The sequence below is a fragment of the Sebastes fasciatus genome, chromosome 17 (assembly GCF_043250625.1).
Source record: "Sebastes fasciatus isolate fSebFas1 chromosome 17, fSebFas1.pri, whole genome shotgun sequence".
Classification (NCBI taxonomy): Eukaryota; Metazoa; Chordata; class Actinopteri; order Perciformes; family Sebastidae; genus Sebastes; species Sebastes fasciatus.
Window position 1 is genome coordinate 14,987,927 of NC_133811.1, and position 18,169 is coordinate 15,006,095.

Genomic DNA, 18,169 nt, shown 5'->3' on the forward strand with positions numbered 1-18,169 from the left:
TTTGTAAGAATCAGAAATGCTTGTTAACAGTGACACCTGTGGCCGTTAAGTCAACGAAAGTCAGCGTCGGGCTCGCGCTTGTGCTCGCTCTAAATAGACATGAATGAGCATCGCTCAACACAGTGAGGCGACATACGTCAGCTAAAACCACAATATCACTCTATATTTCACCTGCTTGGCAGTAATGTTAGCTGACCAGACGAAGGTCTCTCCATGAATCAATGCTGATCCTGGTGTTGGCTTTTCCGGAGACGATAATGTTTCTCGCTGCGGAGCCCCTTCACTTCACAAGACATGGAAAACCTTTGTTGGTCTGGAGGAGCTGCAGCATTTATTTCTGCACAAACGTCCACTGTACATTCATTAGATATTCTCAGAGCTAAACTAACTCTTCTGCAGTGTGGAGTGTGTGCGCATGCACGTGAGGTGGAGCGAGCAGGATGCAGACAGGCAGCAGAGCAGAGGAGCAGAGGAGCAGAGTACATCAGAGACTCCGGCCCTGGAGACCAAAGCTACGGTCTCCCTTGCGTCCTTTAACAGACGGGCTTCACTAGATACAACCAAGAGGTTTTGGTGCTTCCGTGTAATTTGTGTTGGAGTCTGAGTCTTAACAGCGTAGCCACACGCGAGCATGCATATGCGAGCGCACATGGGAAACCGACCCGGTAGATTTATACGTGTAAGAAGTTACAAACAGTCCCTTTAAAAGAAAAAAAAGAAGAAGAACAAATTAAAAGGATTATAAAAACAATCAAAAGACAGTAAAGTGCAGCATTTGATCAATTAAAAAAAAGCGTCTGAGAACAGTTTGGTCTTGAGTTTAGATTTGAAAGTGGCCACTGTTGGTGCATCTTTGATCTCATCTGGAAGTTTGTTCCACAGTTGAGCAGCGTAGCAGCTAAAAGCAGCCTCACCATGTTTTGTTCTGGGCACTACTAATAGATTTTTTCCCAGTGACCTTACAGGTCTAGTAGGTGTGTACTGCTGAAGCATATCTGAGAGGTAATTTGGACCTACCCCCTTTAGTGATTTGTAAACAAGAAGAAGTGTTTTTAGTGTTTGGGAGGACACAACTTGACCTTGAACTTGAGCTTGACTTGCACTTTGGGTTTCTGCCAGGATAAAACATTAACCCCAGTGGGAAATGTAAATGTTAGTAGTGTTTGACTTCTGTCATTTTGGGGAAATACCATTAAACAAATAGAAAAAAGGACTTTCACCACTTACTGTATGACATCTACTAATGAGGTGGTTCCCAACATAGGGGTCAGGACATTTAAATGGGTCATAAGTTGCACAAGAAGTTGCAAAATAGGAGAGAATGAAAAAAAACATTACCTTCCTCTACAAAAAAAATTGTACATTGTGTTCTTTTCTCTCATCTTTGCTATTTTATTGTGAAATACCGGCTGGTTTTTGCCTCTTCAGACTTCTAAAAATCATTTAAATCACTGAATGAATCACTGTTAAATGAAAAGGAAAATTCCTCTTTGGTGGAAGTCCTGACACATAACACGTTGTGTGACATAGGGTCACAAACAGACATGATTTTTATTTTAATAAATAACTGTATTTATCATAATATAAATAAACAACTGGCCCCTGATATTGTTGGCTCAAAAGTGTTTAGTCAGTTTCACTACGACGAGAGTTTAAGTGGGGAAAAGTGTATTTCTTTATTTCTTTATTTATTTGTTCATTGGTTACCACCGGTATTTATTTATTTATTTATTTTAGAAGGGGACCAGCGCCCCCCAGAATCCCTAGGTGACTGCCTATATGGCCTTTGCCTTAAGCCGACCCTGGTCACAAGGAAAAACGATTGAAAACAACCATCTTAAAGAATCATACCACTAGATTTGCATGTTTTTACCCATTTAAAAGTTGGGTAAACTCTAAATATATGCAAACTGAGTTATGAAATTGTATCTGTTTCTGTCTGAAACCCTCCCACAGTGAATGATGGAGACAGGCTGAGTTATAAACAAGCACATTTAATGACAGTTGCTTCTGTGTATGAAACTGAAACAACACATGGGCCCATTTGCTCAGACTATTTACACCACATGAGAGAGAAGCATTACACAACCCTTGCCAAATACAACTTTTATTTATTGCATCTTTTTTAAAGAATACAATTATAAGGCTACAAATCTGGCCTGAAGATGGGGAATCATTTACATGGGAACTCGTGAAGTTTTATAATTTCCGTTCTTTATTATGCCCCTCTGCTCTTCTCAGTCTGCAAATCCATTTTATGAGGGGAGGGAGAATGTCCTTGGGTGCTAATCTGAGCTATGAAAAGCTCCCCGGGTCCAGTCTAGCAGACGACACAGCCACCTTTCTCCTTGAAGGGGTTCTTATCCTCTGCAATGCCTTTGACGAGGATGTCCTCGTCCTCTCCAGCCTGAATGTATTCCTTGATTTCCTCACAGCATTTAGATGTCTAAAGTGATCACACAGAGGTGTTCAGACACTCTTATCCAGACAAGTACTGTATTTCAGTTTTAAATGTTGTTCCTGGTAGAATTTACTGTGTATAACTGACAAATTATGACAAGGATAAAAGTCTGAAAACTTAATTTAAACAATACTTAACAATAAAGATATTCATCAGCTCAGTGCAAAAAAAACAACAACTCACCAACCACCTCTCAAGTTTTATTTCAGTTTTAAGTTGGTTTACTTCCATGTTAGCCTTGTCCTTGTCCGTCAGGTCATCCATATTTATGACCGGCATTCTCTGTCAAAAGAGGAAACATTTTTTGCGAAATCTTCACCGCCATATAACAGATAAATGATCTCGAAGGATTCAAACTCAACAAAACTTAATTGATAGAATAGAAATGTACTTACGGATGCTTACAGGGAGCAGTCCTCCACTCTTGAAATCCTGTTGAAGAATCCCTCTCCTCTCCCTTAATCTGGGTTATAAAGCAATCTGCATACACAACCCTAATCTGATAATCTGATTAAAACAAGGCCCCATTGTATGATCAAGACAGTCTCTGAAGTATCAAACAGGACGGTGAATCACACAGGTGTCTGTTTGGCTTCTTTGTTAATTATATGTACGACAAGAAGGTGTATTTATTGCATATTAAATTAGGATTTGTGCTGATTTGACCCAGTTTATTTCCTCATATTCAGAAATGGGTTAAGGGGTGGCGCTTCATGTATCAGGTCACATTTAAAGACGCCTAATCTGTAATTAGCCTCCACCTGTCAAGGTGGAGACACATCATTATTCTGAACATGACTGCATGGCAGCTTTCCAACAACATCCTTAACAATAGATGGCACAATTATGCAGATAAGTGAAGCCACACAGCTATATTTTATTGTGCATTGCTGCCTTCAAGTCAAAGGAATGTTGACCTTGAACATTTAGTGGTGCAAAGACATTATGCTTTCTTGAAAGAATTTTGGGGGCGGCTGCAATTATTAAGCAAAACAACAGATAGAATATAGAGCACAAGGTTGGAGATGTAGGTGACGACGCTTTGGGGCTTCGAGTGAAAGTGTGTGCATGTTTGTGTGTGTGTGTGTCAGATCCAGTCAGACGGGTATGTGTGATAGAACTTGGCAGGATAATTGATTGGACAAGTTAGATGTGTTAATGTTTCACAAGAGTGTCTGTCTCACTTTGGTTTGAACGAAATACTGTGGGAACATTACAGAGATACTGTTGGGGGTTATTGGATGTCGACAGTGGTGGAATGTAATGAAGTGCATTTACTCAAGTACAGTACTTAAGTACAATTTGGAGATACTTGTAATTTACTTGGGTTTTTCTATTTTAGGCTACTTTATACTTCTACTCCACTGCATTTTGGAGGCAAATATTGTACTTTTTTTAACTTCTTATTTCATTTATTTGATAGCTTTAGTTACTTTGAAGGCTTGAATTATAAATTATTATAAATATACTTAGAGAGAGAGAGAGAGAGAGATATTAGGGCTGTCAAAGATGACGCAATAATAATGCATTAATGCAAATTACTTTTAACGACACTTATTTCTTTAACGCATTAACAAAATCAATCTTTTGGAGGTTGAAGTTCAATTTTAAAGCTAGAGGGATGATACTGGCATCATATGAAAGTAGAAAACCGAAAGGATCCATCGGGACCAACCATGTCATACTAGCTTGTCGAAAAGGAGTTTAAATATTGGCTAAATTTTGGCGAGGAAAAACTGGCATGGCCATTTTCAAAAGGGTCCTTTGACCTCCGACCTCAAGATATGTGAATGAAAATGGGTTCTATGGGTACCCACGAGTCTCCCCTTTACAGACATGCCCACTTTATGATAATCACATGCAATTTAGAGCAAGTCATAGTCAAGACAGCACACTGACACACTGACACACTTACAGCTGTTGTTGGGCTTGAGTTTGCCATGTTATGATTTGAGCATATTTTTTATGCTAAATGCAGTACCTGTGAGGGTTTCTGTACAATATCTGTCATTGTTTTGTGTTGTTAATTGATTTCCAATAATAAATATATAAAAAACATTTGCATTAAGCACACAGATTTGCCCACTCCCATGTTGATTACGTATTAAATACTTGACAAATCTCCCTTTAAGGTAAATTTTGAACAGATAAAAATGTGCAATTTGTGATTAATTGTGATTAACTATGGACAATCATAAAACAACTTATAATAACTAATATATATACATATATATATATATATATATTCAAAAATTATTATTATTATATTATATTATATTATATTCAAAAGCTTACTTAAATAAAAGTACATAAGTGTGTGTATATATATATATACTGTATATACACTTATGTACTTTTACTTAAGTAAGCTTTTGAATGCAAGACTTTTACTTGTAAGAGTACAGCACTGTATTTTTACTCTGTGGTATTGCTACTTTTACTTAGGTAAAGTATCTGAGAACTTTTCCAACCGCTGGATCTCGATCTCTACATCATCATCATCACCATCATCATCATCACCATCATCATCATCACCATCATCATCATCCCCAGTGACTATTGACGGCAGAGGGAATTCAACTTCCTTCCTTATTAATTTCAGTTGAGTTGTATCTGCCCTTAGTCATTATTAAACACTCCTCTATACGCAATACAATAATAAAAACGAGTTTCTCTGATGTCAGTGATGAATTCATCACCACAGTGATCTAGTTTATGAAAATGAGTCATTGCATCCCCGCCCCTAAACTTCCCCATGGGAGACACTTCACTCAACTATAAAAGAGGATGTGGCTGTGGATGGTTCAACAAAGCGGAAAAGAGTTGGAGCAGTTTGGAGCACAACAAAGTTGAACAATGGAGTTTTTCTTACTAGCGCTGGTTACACTTCTCTCCTCGTTTTACAACGTTTTGGCGTTGACACCGAAAGGTAACAGCATGTTTTATTCTCATTTCTTCTCTATTTTGTTGTTAGCCATCACAACATCTGGTGCGTAAAAGACATGTTGCCATTCCAGCTGTTACGCGCAGCAGTTTAAAGTTTCATTGCTGCGTTTTTTTTTTTCTCTCTGGTGTTTTTTTTGGTGTTTCAGTAACAATATCTTTGCTGCTTTCAGCCGTGTGTCTCCTTCAAGTGGACGAGGGACCTTGCAGAGCAGAACTCGAGCGCTACTTCTACAACACTATCACCCAAAAGTGTGAGCGTTTCTACTACGGAGGCTGCCAAGGCAATGCCAACAACTTCAAGAGTTACCAGCAGTGCCAGAAAACATGTTTCAGAATCCCAAGTAAGTCCTCAATGTGATGGACATAATGTACACTTGAGGTGAGGGGGACCTTGCTATATTAGCTGTGGAATGTGAGCTGGGTGTGGTTTACTCTTCACATTTTTATTTTGCAAAAAAAGTACAGATTTTTTAATTTTGTGCAATTTTTTGTGTATTATTTGAGTAAGTTACTAACTCAAAATTTGTTGCTTACAACTTCTTCAACTACAGCAGTGTTTGCATATGGGTGTCTTTATTAGTTTTACCAAAAGCACAAGAACCAAAATAAAAAACTGGCCTGGCTAGTTCTTCACTTTCTATATTTGTTAATGTAGCTTGACTGTTAAGTAAATCATAAATGTAAATTTGATTCTTGTTAAAGTTAGTTATCTTTGTGCAAAAGGTGCACAAACACTCCAGGATGCCATTTGATCTAACCCCAACCTCAAACTTTGTCATCCCCCACCTCCAGTAGCTGGGTGTGGTTTACTCTTCACATTTTTTATTTAAAAAAAAAAGTACAGATTTTTAATTTTGTGCAATTTTTGGTGTATTATTTGAGTAAGTAACTAACTCAAAAATGTGTTGCTTACAACTTCTTCAACCACAGCAGTGTTTGCATATGGGTGTCTTTATTAGTTTTACCGAAAGCACAAGAACCGGTTCTTCACTTTCTATATTTTATTTATTATTATTTTATTTATTTAAAAGGGACCATGTACAGTTTAAAACATAAATGTCACCATTTGATGCACCGTAACCAGATTATAGTCTTAAGCTAATTCACATCTGTAGTCCCTTGTGCAGGTCAAAACAAAGAAACATACTACAGTCAAACAAGAAAGAACATACAAAACACACAATACACAGGTACACACAATAATAGCACATCACAAATTATGCTTGTCAAGTAAGAGCAAGTCATAAAGACGATGGAATAAAGATCAGCGAGTACAGAGCTGAGCATTTGATAATGTACCTTGACTGTTAAGAAAATCCTAAATGTTTATTTGATTATTGTTAAAGTTAGTTATCTTCGTGCAAAAGGTGCACAAACACTCCAGGATGCCATTTGATCTAACCCCAACCTCAAACTTTGTTATCCCCCTCTTCCAGAGGTTCCCCAGATCTGCAGGTTTCCTAAAGAGGAAGGACCCTGCAGGGCCCTCTTCCATCGCTACTTCTTCAACATGACCACCATGCAGTGTGAGTCCTTCTATTACGGCGGCTGTGAGGGCAACTACAATCGCTTCCAAAACCTCGCCTCCTGCAAGGAGTACTGCAGTCCACGAAAAAGTTAGTATGAACATCATTATTTACTCTGACGTGTTGCCACTGAGTAATCCTGAAGTGACGCTCGCTGGCATCAGCACAAGCATTTCAGGTGTAACTGCATACATTCAGCATGTGTGAAAAGAATGTCTCATCATGCCTTTGTGGGAACGTACAATGGATTTCATTTAATTTCAGAAACAATGATTTTACTTTTGAAGAAAAGCAATCTGACGGTTCTGCTCTTCACAGATGATGACTGATGGTCTTTTTGTGTCTTATGTTCCAGCTGTCCCTGTGCTCTGCTTGGACCCTCTGGACAAAGGGAGCTGTTCGGCCTCCATCCCTCGGTATTACTACAACACAGCCACCAAGATGTGCGAGGAGTTCGTCTACTCGGGCTGCGGAGGGAGCAGCAACAACTTTGTGTCGAGGCAGAGCTGCATGGACGTGTGTGCTAAAGGTGTGTGAGTGAGGGATGCATTTGGCGAACGTCTCACTGTCTCAAGTGTCTCAGTGTCTCAGTGTCCACGATGAAGCCTGTAACTGAAGATGATCTTTTGAGGAGAATTTGACATAATTTAGAAATGAGGATATTTGGATTGCCAGTTAGAGCCACTTGTTCCTTTGAATTTGGAGAGTATGGAGTCATAGGAGTGCCATAAAAAAAAAAAAATCTGTAAAAGAATAAGAAATAAATGTGGAAATATAAAGAGGAATACATTAAACAATAAAAAAATTTAAAAACGTGGTAATAAAATGACAAATAATAAAGTATAAAATAATAATTGGAATCATTTTCACAAGTTTGTTAAAATGTATTTATTAATTTATTTCTGTATATATTTATTTCTGTATTTTTTAAAATATTCATTTATTGCATATAAATTACTTTTTTTAATTAAATTTAAAATAGAGTAATTGAGTTCCTGGGCAGGAATGTTGATTGACAGCTTGGCCCTTCATGGAATAGCAAAAGCAATAGGGAAAATAATAAAGAAAATTAAAGGGATCAAAATAAATAAATTACATTATATTTATATATATATATATATATATATATGAAAATATATAAATACATATATACAGAAATAAATGAAAAAAATAAATGTGAAAATAAATGAAAATGCTAGCAGTTATTATTTTACATTTTGTTATTTTTCTTTGTATTTCCACATTTATTTATTATTTATTTATTTGTTTTTGTATTTCCACATTTATTTATTTTTCAGACTTATTCTCTTTTTTATGGCACTCCTATAACTCCATAGGTTTGAATTTGGAGATTTCACCTGATGTAATTATCAGAGGAAACCAAGGAAAATCTGACCCTAGAAAGTTATATTAGCTCTATTATGAATATAGAATTATAGGTTATCACACTAATCCGTTGTTATACACATTTTTTTTTCCAGGAGCGAAACAACACACAAGCCGAGGAAAAGTTCGTCGCGCGAGACGGAACAGATATAAACGGATCACTTACTTGCAGGCGTAGACGTCTGACACTCAGTGACTCTCACTTGGACAAGCCCTTAAAGGAAACTAACATTTAATAAACTGACTTTTTTTTGTTATGCCAAAATGACGACCAGCTCTTCTTTGTTGTTACAAGAAGAGTTATAGTGGTATATGTATGTACAGTATGTATGTAATGCTTTATGAGCTATATCAAATGTGATTTTGATGAAGTTTGTTACTGCACTAATGTTCCTGATTGTGTATTTTGATACTGTATGTATGTAATATGTGTTGTACAAGTAATACATTATGATGGTGAACATTTTGTTTGCCTAACTGTTATATAAGCACATTTTTTTTATAAAAATAAAAAATTCTATGAAGTATTGTAAATTTTTTTGTACTTCTATGTACTTTATTTTGTGTTGCTTGCAACTTCTTCAATTGGATACAACCTTCAAGGGTGTCTTTATTAGTTTTTACCAAAGCACAACAACACTGCAACCCAAAAAAAACAGGCTTGACTGGTTCCTTCACTTTCTCACAGTCACTTTCACTTTATCTCCGGGCCGCTTCCATTCCTCACTAATGCGGCTGTCTTCCCTCCCTATCTGGTAATACTCTGCGAGGCACTCGAGCCTATCTCGGTCGCTTCTTCTGCATAGCCTTGAATCAGGAAGGAAGCAATCACGCGACCATGGCAGGTTCATTAGGACGTCTCTGCGTGTTTAGAGGAGAGGAAACTGCAGCTTTACACAATGTGAATCATGAGCTTCCAGCAACGTCTAATTATAATGTAATTATTGTAATTATTACTGAAAAGCACGCAATTATGAGTACAAACGAGAAATACACACATATTCTCCCAAGCTCAATTATTAAATAATATTTTACTTTTTCTTTAATCAATAACACCAGATAACGTACTTTATGTACCACAGGAGAAATCAAATTGCACTGTTAACGCCATTAAGGGAATGATGCTGTTAATTGTAAGTATTCTGTGTTTTACGAGAGTATCCTGACTGTCCTAAATCTCTGCTCTGTTCTATCTCCTATAATAGAATAATTGAAGCACAGTGTGATTTTTCAGACAATAAATATTTATGGAAGATATCAAAGGAAACGGCTCACCCATCTGGCTCAGCTATAAATAGCAATTAAGGTTAGGCTAGGCCCTTTGTTGTTAACAACCAAAGCTAAATCATCGACACAATAGTGATGTGAGAGAGGATGTCACCCTAACAATCTCCTCAGCTTCTCAAAAGCCACATTATGTTGAAATCATCGCTACTGGTGGTTTTGAGGAATTGAATCAACTTACTGCTCCTCGAGGTAAACTTTTCTTCCCTACCTGAAGTTTTCAATCAATACAAATACAAGTAATAGTACATTTAAAATGTGTAGAAAGCAGAAGAGCAAAACAGGCGTGTTGAATCTCATCCGGTACAGGTATTAAACCTGCAGTAGGCAGAATATTTTTAACATCGTTGGGCAAAAATTCCATAATAACCTTTCAGCATATTGTAATTCAAGTGTTCTGAGAGAAGACTAGACCTCTGCACCTCCTCATGGCTCTGTTTTCAGGCTTTAAAAAATCCTATATAGTCCTATTGGCTGTTCATTCAACAGAGGCAGCTGTCAATCATTCACAAACTCCGATCAAACGGTCAAACTAGGCAGCGCTGATCAAAAATGAATCAATATTCTGTTACTGTAATGCCTATTTCTCTCCTCAGATGTTTTCAGAATCATCTGGTAGTGTACTGTTTAGGTGTAAATTGAGAATGTGTGCTCCGGCCGGTGGGCGGAGCTTGGTGTTTCCTCAACTGATCTCAACATGGCTGCTAGGTCATAAACGTTCTCATTTTAAAAGGTAAACAGTACAACTCAAGATGTTTTTGAAATCATTTTATGATTTATTTATTTATGATTTTATTTAGAACATTGATTCATATTTGATCAGCACTGCCTAGTTTGACCGTTTGAGCTCGGCTCTGATTGGTTGTTTTCCTCCAGTCTGTGAAATCTTGCAGATGCCATTAGGAGCACCGGAGGACACTGGAGGAACATGATTTTTTTTCAGATTACCTGTCTCATGCACTACTGTCAGGATATAGTGACCAATTTATAAAAATAACGTTTTTTTTTAAAAATTTGCTTCATTCTACCGACTGCAGCTTTAAGCATGATGCAGTGCAGCATATTTTTTACAAGATATAAGCAATTTTTCTGTTGCAGATGATACCAAAACTCACCATTATGGTTACAAATCTTCTGTTTTGAGTTCAATGACAGCCTGCAGCAACACACTCTTACGGTTCATTTTAATCACCAAAAGACATGATAAATGTGTGAGATGCTACAGATGGACACAGCTGGTTAACTTTTAATTATAACAAAGCTCTGTCTTGGACCATTAATGGGTGGCGATATAATACCGACCGGTATAGTCCAGAGGGCTTGAGATGAATTGATCCAGCTCTGGTTATTTCATTAGCTACAGTGCATTAGGCAGGGTGATTTTGTCTCTCATTCTCTATGGTGATTAATGGACGTTTACACTGAAGCTTCTCATTTAAAATTAGATAAATTCCATGTAGGATGCCTTGACCATTTGTCAGATATTGTTTTGTATTTTTGATTTTAAAAGTTGTTATTAGAGTACAACACTAATTTTAAAGTAGGTACAATATAATGTCTGTATTATGGTAAGTACTAAATACTCGCTGGAGATAAAGTATGCTAATTTAACATTTAACATGATACTAAATGAAGTATACTGCTTTAAGATGCCTCAACATGCTGTTGGTGTAGGTGACGCCCCCTAGTGGCAGAATCACATATCTTTGTTTTCAAGTTTCAAGTTTTAGTTTACACAGGGTCTACGGTACAATGAAATGTATAGGATGAGAGAATGGGACAGCTCAGCACTAACAGCAATATATAAGATAAGATAAAATAATATTAGGTGTAAGATAAAAAAAAGTGATGAAATAACTCAAAAGAAATATATTACATGTGTTATATACATGTGAAAATGAAGATTGTGTGTGAAAGCAAGTGACAGTAACTCAGTAACAGTATTGCACAAACGTAATGAGAAATAGAAATGAGATAGGTAGATAGATAAATACATACAAAAATAAATAAAATAAAATAAGATAAAATAAAATAAAAATAAAATAAGATAAAAATAAAATAAAATAAAATAAAATAAAATAAAATAAAATAAAATAAAATAAAATAAAATAAAATAAATAAAATAAAATAAAATAAAAATAAAATAAAATAAAATAAAATAAAATAAAATAAATAAAATAAATAAAATAAATAAAATAAATAAAATAAATAAAATAAATAAAATAAAATAAAATCTATCAACAAGCAAAAAATGCAACATTGACACTTCTATTTTTGGGTTCAGATACGTGTAAATATATCCTCTATTTATTTGTAAAAAAAAAATTGTTTAATGTAAATTAGCTATTTTTCTGCCTGCTTTAATTAAACTAGTAAACTGCAGATACAACCGATTTGGCAGCCACCTGTAGCCACTAAATGTTTCAGAATACTGGAGCAACCCACGCCACGCAGCTCAGGTGTTGACTCAGCAGCATTTATTCCACCACAATCTGTTTCTGTGGGTGGATTTGGTTTGCTGAAGTGAGCACTGCCTGACTTCAGAGTGCTCTCACAGTTTTGGCAGCAGGGGAGTATAAAAACCACTGGATGGAGATCCAGCTGCATGGTTTACAAGTTTACTCTCTCTGTGGTTTTGGCCCAGAACCAGCCCATCTGGTGTTTCTCATCTAAGAAAACTGACACTGGAAGAGGGTCAAGCAATAATTGATTATTTTAAAGACAGTTCTTCAGAAGGAAACGACATCCTAATCTGATATAGCTTTTGCTTTAGACAAATCAATCTTTTCCAATGTGCCAGTGTCCCCAACGGCACAAACAGGAAATCCATTATAGCTGTTTGTGATATTATCAGCAAACAAAACATCCCTTTCTACAGATTGATGGATAACTTTGTTATTGCTCATGAAAACTCCTGACTTAATATAACATGATATGAGCACTAAGGTTTTTAAATGTTGGTGCTGAGTGGAAACAAACCTCATTAGGTGTAGGGGAGAGCGGGGTCAGTTGGGACACTTTTGTATTGACACCAAATAACCTTCTATCACTCAGAGACTACTTGAATTTGATCCCAGTACAGATGCAGGTGTCTGCTAACATTTATCAACTTTTTAGAGCCCAACCCAAACGTGAAAGGTATAGAGCTGTGTATTGACAAGAATCTGGCGATACGATACCTATCACGATACAGGGGTTACGATTCAGTATATTGCGATATATTACATCACTGTAAGTAAGGCGTTATATTGCGTTTTTTTATATAATTTTAGGAAAACTGTCATAGTATAAAGAACACACCACCATATGCATAAAATCTGAGTAAAAAAAAGTTTACTTTTTTTATACAATGAGAACAGTGGGATTTGCATTTGCATTTATCACAGTCCGTGTAAAATCCAACATCATAGCACCACTTTCAGAGGGTACATACACTGAGAGGGCACATCTCTTTGCATATGAAATAAAGTATTGACTAAATTGTAAACTAATAATTAAAAATCAATAGTGTTTATGAGAATCAATACAGTATCACAAAACATAATATCACGATATTTGATTTTTTTTCCGATATTTTCTTACACATCTAGTGAAAGGCACAATTTTGTTAAATGTACAAGGAGTGCATTTCCCCCAAATTTTGTCTCCGGTTAGGACAGTGGGTAGGGTCGGTTGGGACACCTTGTTGTGGGCTAAAAAATATCATTTAAATTGAAAAAACATCATGAACAAATTTGAACACCTTATTTAATGTCACTTGTTAACACATTTCTTTGAGAAAAAGAAAACATTTGTACAAAATATTTAATTTTTATAAGTTACTGAGATATGGAATTTGACTTTCTGACTGGCTGCCACCTGAGTAAACATTCACTCAGGTGGTGTTAATGAATTAGGGAAAAGCCTTTCTCTTGTTATTGTCTGCTTTTTGTTGATTTGTAACAAGGTAGGAATTATAAACAATATTGTCCTAACCGTTCTAGGGAGAGCAGACACACTTTGGACTCCTGTGCTAACTACCAACAAAAATTCAGACAGCTAAGACTAGCATCATCTGATAGACCATAAAATAAGCTTTGCATGTGGCATAACTAAAAACAGTATGATAGAAGACAAATAACAAAAGAGGTGAACATTTCCTTACATACTGTAGGCTATATTTCAAAACTGTGATTAAAATGTGAGTCAGAAGGTCTCCACTTTGAGGTTGAAAGTGGAGAGGATGTGGATGAGTATGAGCATGGAAAATGGCATAGGGATAGTTGCTTTATAACTTGCTAAAAAGGCACAATCCCGCCGTCCAAACCGACCCCGCTCTCCCCTAAATACTCTTTTCGTTCTATGATCTAAATCAATGTCACGTCAACCAGTTAAACCAAAGACTGATTTTTTTTTACTTCACCGATTTCTTTTTTTATTTATTGATTTTTTTTTATTTTCATAAGAAAAAAACAAATGTAAGTAAATATAGCATATTCTGGAGAAAAAGCTGCAGTAGTTTTGTCTAGCAGAAATATGTTTTTTTCTGTCAATTATCCATTAGCTTTATCTTGCAATACTTACGCTGCTGCATTGAATCACATCAGCAGCGTACAGAAAGTGTGTTGGAAGACCGAACCTGCTGATGGAAATTGAACTCTGGCCAAGGAGTAACAAACTGCATGTGAATTTAAGTGAACTTTTACTTTAAGATTCATTTTTTTGTCTGTCAGAGTTTGGTCTTTTTAAACTGTAGACCAAACATACCATGCCCCGAGACGGCATCAGAGTTTCCCCAACATCCATCACCCTCTGTCGGGTAAATATGGAACATCTCAGGCACCCCGCCCCTTCCTCTTAAACACACCTAAGATTGATGCATCTGGTGAATGTGGGCTGTTCTCCACTTTCCATCTGGCTGCCAAACATACGTAGCTGATAATTAAACAAGTCAGACGACTCCATACTTCTGCTTCCGAAGCCTTCGCAGATTATCAATTGATTCCCTGAGAAATGCCAACAGAAAGAGATTCATTTAATGTGTGTGTTGCCTGTTCACATGCATGTAGTAGAGGTTTACTAATAGTCATTACCTTCCCGCTTCTAAAGTCCTGATGTAATTTCAGCCTGCCTTGGCTCCCGTAGTGGTGCAGTAATTGATTTTTGGAGGTGATTACTAATTTCCACAGTTTCTATGACAGACTTTTGGCAATAGAGGGTTCTGATTTATTGCATAAGAGTTAAAAAATGCTGTTTTAACAAAATATTGACCAAATCCTACCCACAGGTCCTTACTGTAACAACCTACTGTACTTTTGTTGTTTGACAATGTACATCCCACCGCAGCAGATGACTCATACCTGTGAATAAATCTGGTTTCACCCTCCTGCAAATGTGCCAGCATCCTTTCCCATCAAGGTTGGGACAGATTAAAAGTGATTTGAGCAGAACGAACAAATACAGATGCCTATTTTTCCCTGAGCCAGATGATATATTTTTTTTCTTCCAGCACAGTTGAAAAGCGCTGAAATAAAATAAATAAATAATAAAGATTTCAATCTGAGCAGGAGCTTCTTCCTCTCCTGTACGCTTCAATTACCAGCTTCCCAGATAGATCAGGCTCCCGTTCAGCAGCTCTTCTGCAGACTCTGCAGCGTGACACATTGGCACAGCTGAATTTACGGCTTGATAATGGGTTTTTAATATATATTAGCCTAAATTTAGGAAAGCTGATCCACCACATGCTGCCCACAAGAGGGTTGAACAGGAAACATTCCCTGAATAAGCATGTTGTATGAGAGCAATCTGTCTTTTGTGAAAGCTGCTGCAAACTAAACTAATCAAGGATGTGAGCTTACTGTACTTAACAGCAAAAACAGATGTATGAGAGTGATATTAACCAACTGATCACACTGCTACAATAACTTGATTAATAACTTGTTTTCCAAAGTTACAGTGTTGCCAGTAAGAATATCACTGGTGTGACATCCAAATCCATACAAAAACCTTGAACCAAAACCTAAAGAAAATGATATTAAACAGTATAATCCGTTAAAACCTGCAACAAAGTATCAGTAAACAACCCGCCCTCTTAAACCTGTGCTACTTGGGTGCAGCAGAAACTAGCTGTAAACACAATTATCACCTTATAAAGTTGAAATGGCGAAACAGTTGCTCGGTTTCACATGCGCAGCAGGTACAGAGCAACATTATCATTAATTTGGATTTGTGTTTCTGGCCATCTGTTGACTGTAATTACAATATCCGCAGTTCTCTTAGTTCTGTTTTGCTCTCCGTCAACTCCTGCGTGAAATACCTGGCTACACATTGCACCATGTTCACCAGTCGACCAACTTTGTCTGTCTGCTGTTTGGTGCTGGGTGTACACTTTAACTGATATTGATTTTTTTTTAGGTGATCCTTTCTTTTAGGTGGCTAAAATATGTTTTCCTGCCAGCCCCGTCCACAGCAGTACATTGCTTTGCTCCTGTGCCAGTACTCCTATCTGTTTCTCCAAACTGGCTGGCGTCATCTACTGTAGGTAATGCACTATGGACTGTTGATAAGTACCTCCTACAACACAGTTCAAAACTTCCTGAACTATCCCTTTAATGAGAGTCTTATTGTGCTTCAAACAGCTTCCTTTCCATTGCTGGAAATGTAGTTAAAGAGGACCTATTAAGGTCATTTTCAGGTGCATACTTGTATTTTGGGTTTGTACTAGAACATGTTTACATGCTTTAATGTTCAAAAAACATTTTACCTTTCTCATAATGGCTGTGCTGCAGCACCTCTTTTCACCCTCTGTCTGAAACGCTCTGTTTGAGCTCCTGCACCCCGTTAATAAAAGCCCAGTCTGTTCTGATTGGTCAGCTGGCTCACTCTGTTGTGATTGGTCAACCAAATCAAACTCCTCGGACTCCGCTCCAGCTCCGCTCTAACTAGCTTTGTTTGAGGGCGTGCCAAACCAGCCGATAGGCTGGTATTAATCAAATGTGTTACTTGGTGACATCACCACATTACGGAAGAAAAGGCAGGGCGTTTCAGGCAGTTCAGGAGCAGTGTTTCTCCCTTTGGCGTGGACTTTGTAACTTTTCAGACCTTTTACATGCACAAAAATATGTGTATAACACACTAAAGGAAAGGGAAAAAAGCAAAATAGGTCCACTTTAAAAGCAGTGAAAGTGAACCAAAACAGTAGACATTGTTAATATAAAAATATTGATTATAGCAGCTTTAATTTTCAAAGAAATTACCCTGAAATAGAATTAATAAATGTGGCTTCAATAATGTCCATCTCAGTCTTTCCTGAAGCTGAGCAGCAGAGGGACTAAAGTGATTATGTCATCTAGAAACAAATCGTTGAGCTGCTCCATAGAGACTGAGGAAGCACATTTCCTGATTCACTGCTGGAAGCCGACACTAAAAGCAGACATTTATGAATGAAATGTCACAGACAAACACTCAGTGAAGCCACAAGAATTCAACTCCTGATGACATTACCCATTCATTCAGCACCCATTAAAGAGTGTGTGTGTACAAAATCAATGGAAATACACAATGTTTGTAGTTGGTTTTGTTTCTAGTTGGATGTTGGAGTAATCCCTTCTGAAAAGATATGAAAACAAAAACTGCATCTAACATCTTGTTTATTGAGCATAATTAGCAGCCGCCTTTCATTTTCAGCGCTAACAATCGTTCCAGCCTCATTTGTTGTTCCTGAGTTCTCCAAGATAAATTTTTTTTTTTTTTAAAATCACATTCCTTCATGCCAGTGACGTCCTATTAAATTCAGACTATGCACAGACGCAGCCAATACTGGCACCGAACTCATGGCCTTTTCTCTGGCATCATTATCCTCCAGTTTCACATCACAGCATGTCCCACAAAGCAGGCGTCCCTCCAGCTCCGGTTTCCTCATTCATCCCCCACCTTCCATCATCACCACATCTGACCATAATGAGGGGATTCAGCGAAGAGGATTTGCTTTTCCGTTGAAGTGTCCTCTAACCGCAATACCATCTGCAGCACAACTTCAAATGGGACCAGTCAAAGTGTGTGTGTGTTTGTGTGGGGAGGGGGCTTATGATGCGACTGTTCAGGATGACTTACTGTATATCCAGGTGTGGATAGGAGGGGAAAAAGCTCCAAATCTGTCATTGACAACCCAAAAATGAATTATCTTTCCATGTCCAGGAATCAGTGCTATTGGAAAGTTTGTGTACATACTGTAGCATGATTGAGGGGTAATCTAATTAATTTATGTGTGCAGACGTGCATGTCAACCGTAGCTGACAGGGGCGATGTTGTTTTCGGCTCGGGTGGATGACTAACAATCCAAGTAGATTGCGTTTGTCCACTCCTCTCCTCCTCCCTGGTGGATGTTCTGTCTCTTCTGCTGGTTTGTTTGCAGATCTCCTGGCTTTAGAGATGACAGACTCATCACACCGTTCACTGTTCTAATGTGTTATAAGTATGCAGCAACATGTACTAACCTGTCTCTGTCTGTGTGTGTGTGTGTGTGTGTGTGTGTGTGTGTGTGGGTGTGTGCGTGAGGTGAGGGCAAATGAGACATGTTCAATTTGTG

General features: G+C 37.3%; 2 protein-coding genes across 2 annotated transcripts; one reads left to right on the forward strand and one right to left on the reverse strand.

The window, feature by feature from the left end:
* Nucleotides 1-2,192: 2,192 nt before the first annotated feature.
* Nucleotides 2,193-2,997, reverse strand: gngt1 (guanine nucleotide binding protein (G protein), gamma transducing activity polypeptide 1). The gene is made up of 3 exons (XM_074614025.1): nucleotides 2,857-2,997; nucleotides 2,645-2,743; nucleotides 2,193-2,446 (listed from the first exon to the last, which is right to left on the reverse strand). Exons 2-3 carry the CDS (start codon nucleotides 2,738-2,740, stop codon nucleotides 2,321-2,323), a joined length of 222 nt encoding a protein of 73 aa, XP_074470126.1. The 5' UTR covers nucleotides 2,741-2,743; nucleotides 2,857-2,997; the 3' UTR covers nucleotides 2,193-2,320.
* Nucleotides 2,998-5,240: 2,243 nt separating this feature from the next.
* Nucleotides 5,241-8,853, forward strand: tfpi2 (tissue factor pathway inhibitor 2). The gene is made up of 5 exons (XM_074613591.1): nucleotides 5,241-5,390; nucleotides 5,578-5,748; nucleotides 6,844-7,023; nucleotides 7,289-7,462; nucleotides 8,415-8,853. The coding sequence occupies exons 1-5, from the start codon at nucleotides 5,318-5,320 to the stop codon at nucleotides 8,495-8,497; spliced, it is 681 nt and encodes a 226-aa protein (XP_074469692.1). The 5' UTR covers nucleotides 5,241-5,317; the 3' UTR covers nucleotides 8,498-8,853.
* Nucleotides 8,854-18,169: the final 9,316 nt, after the last annotated feature.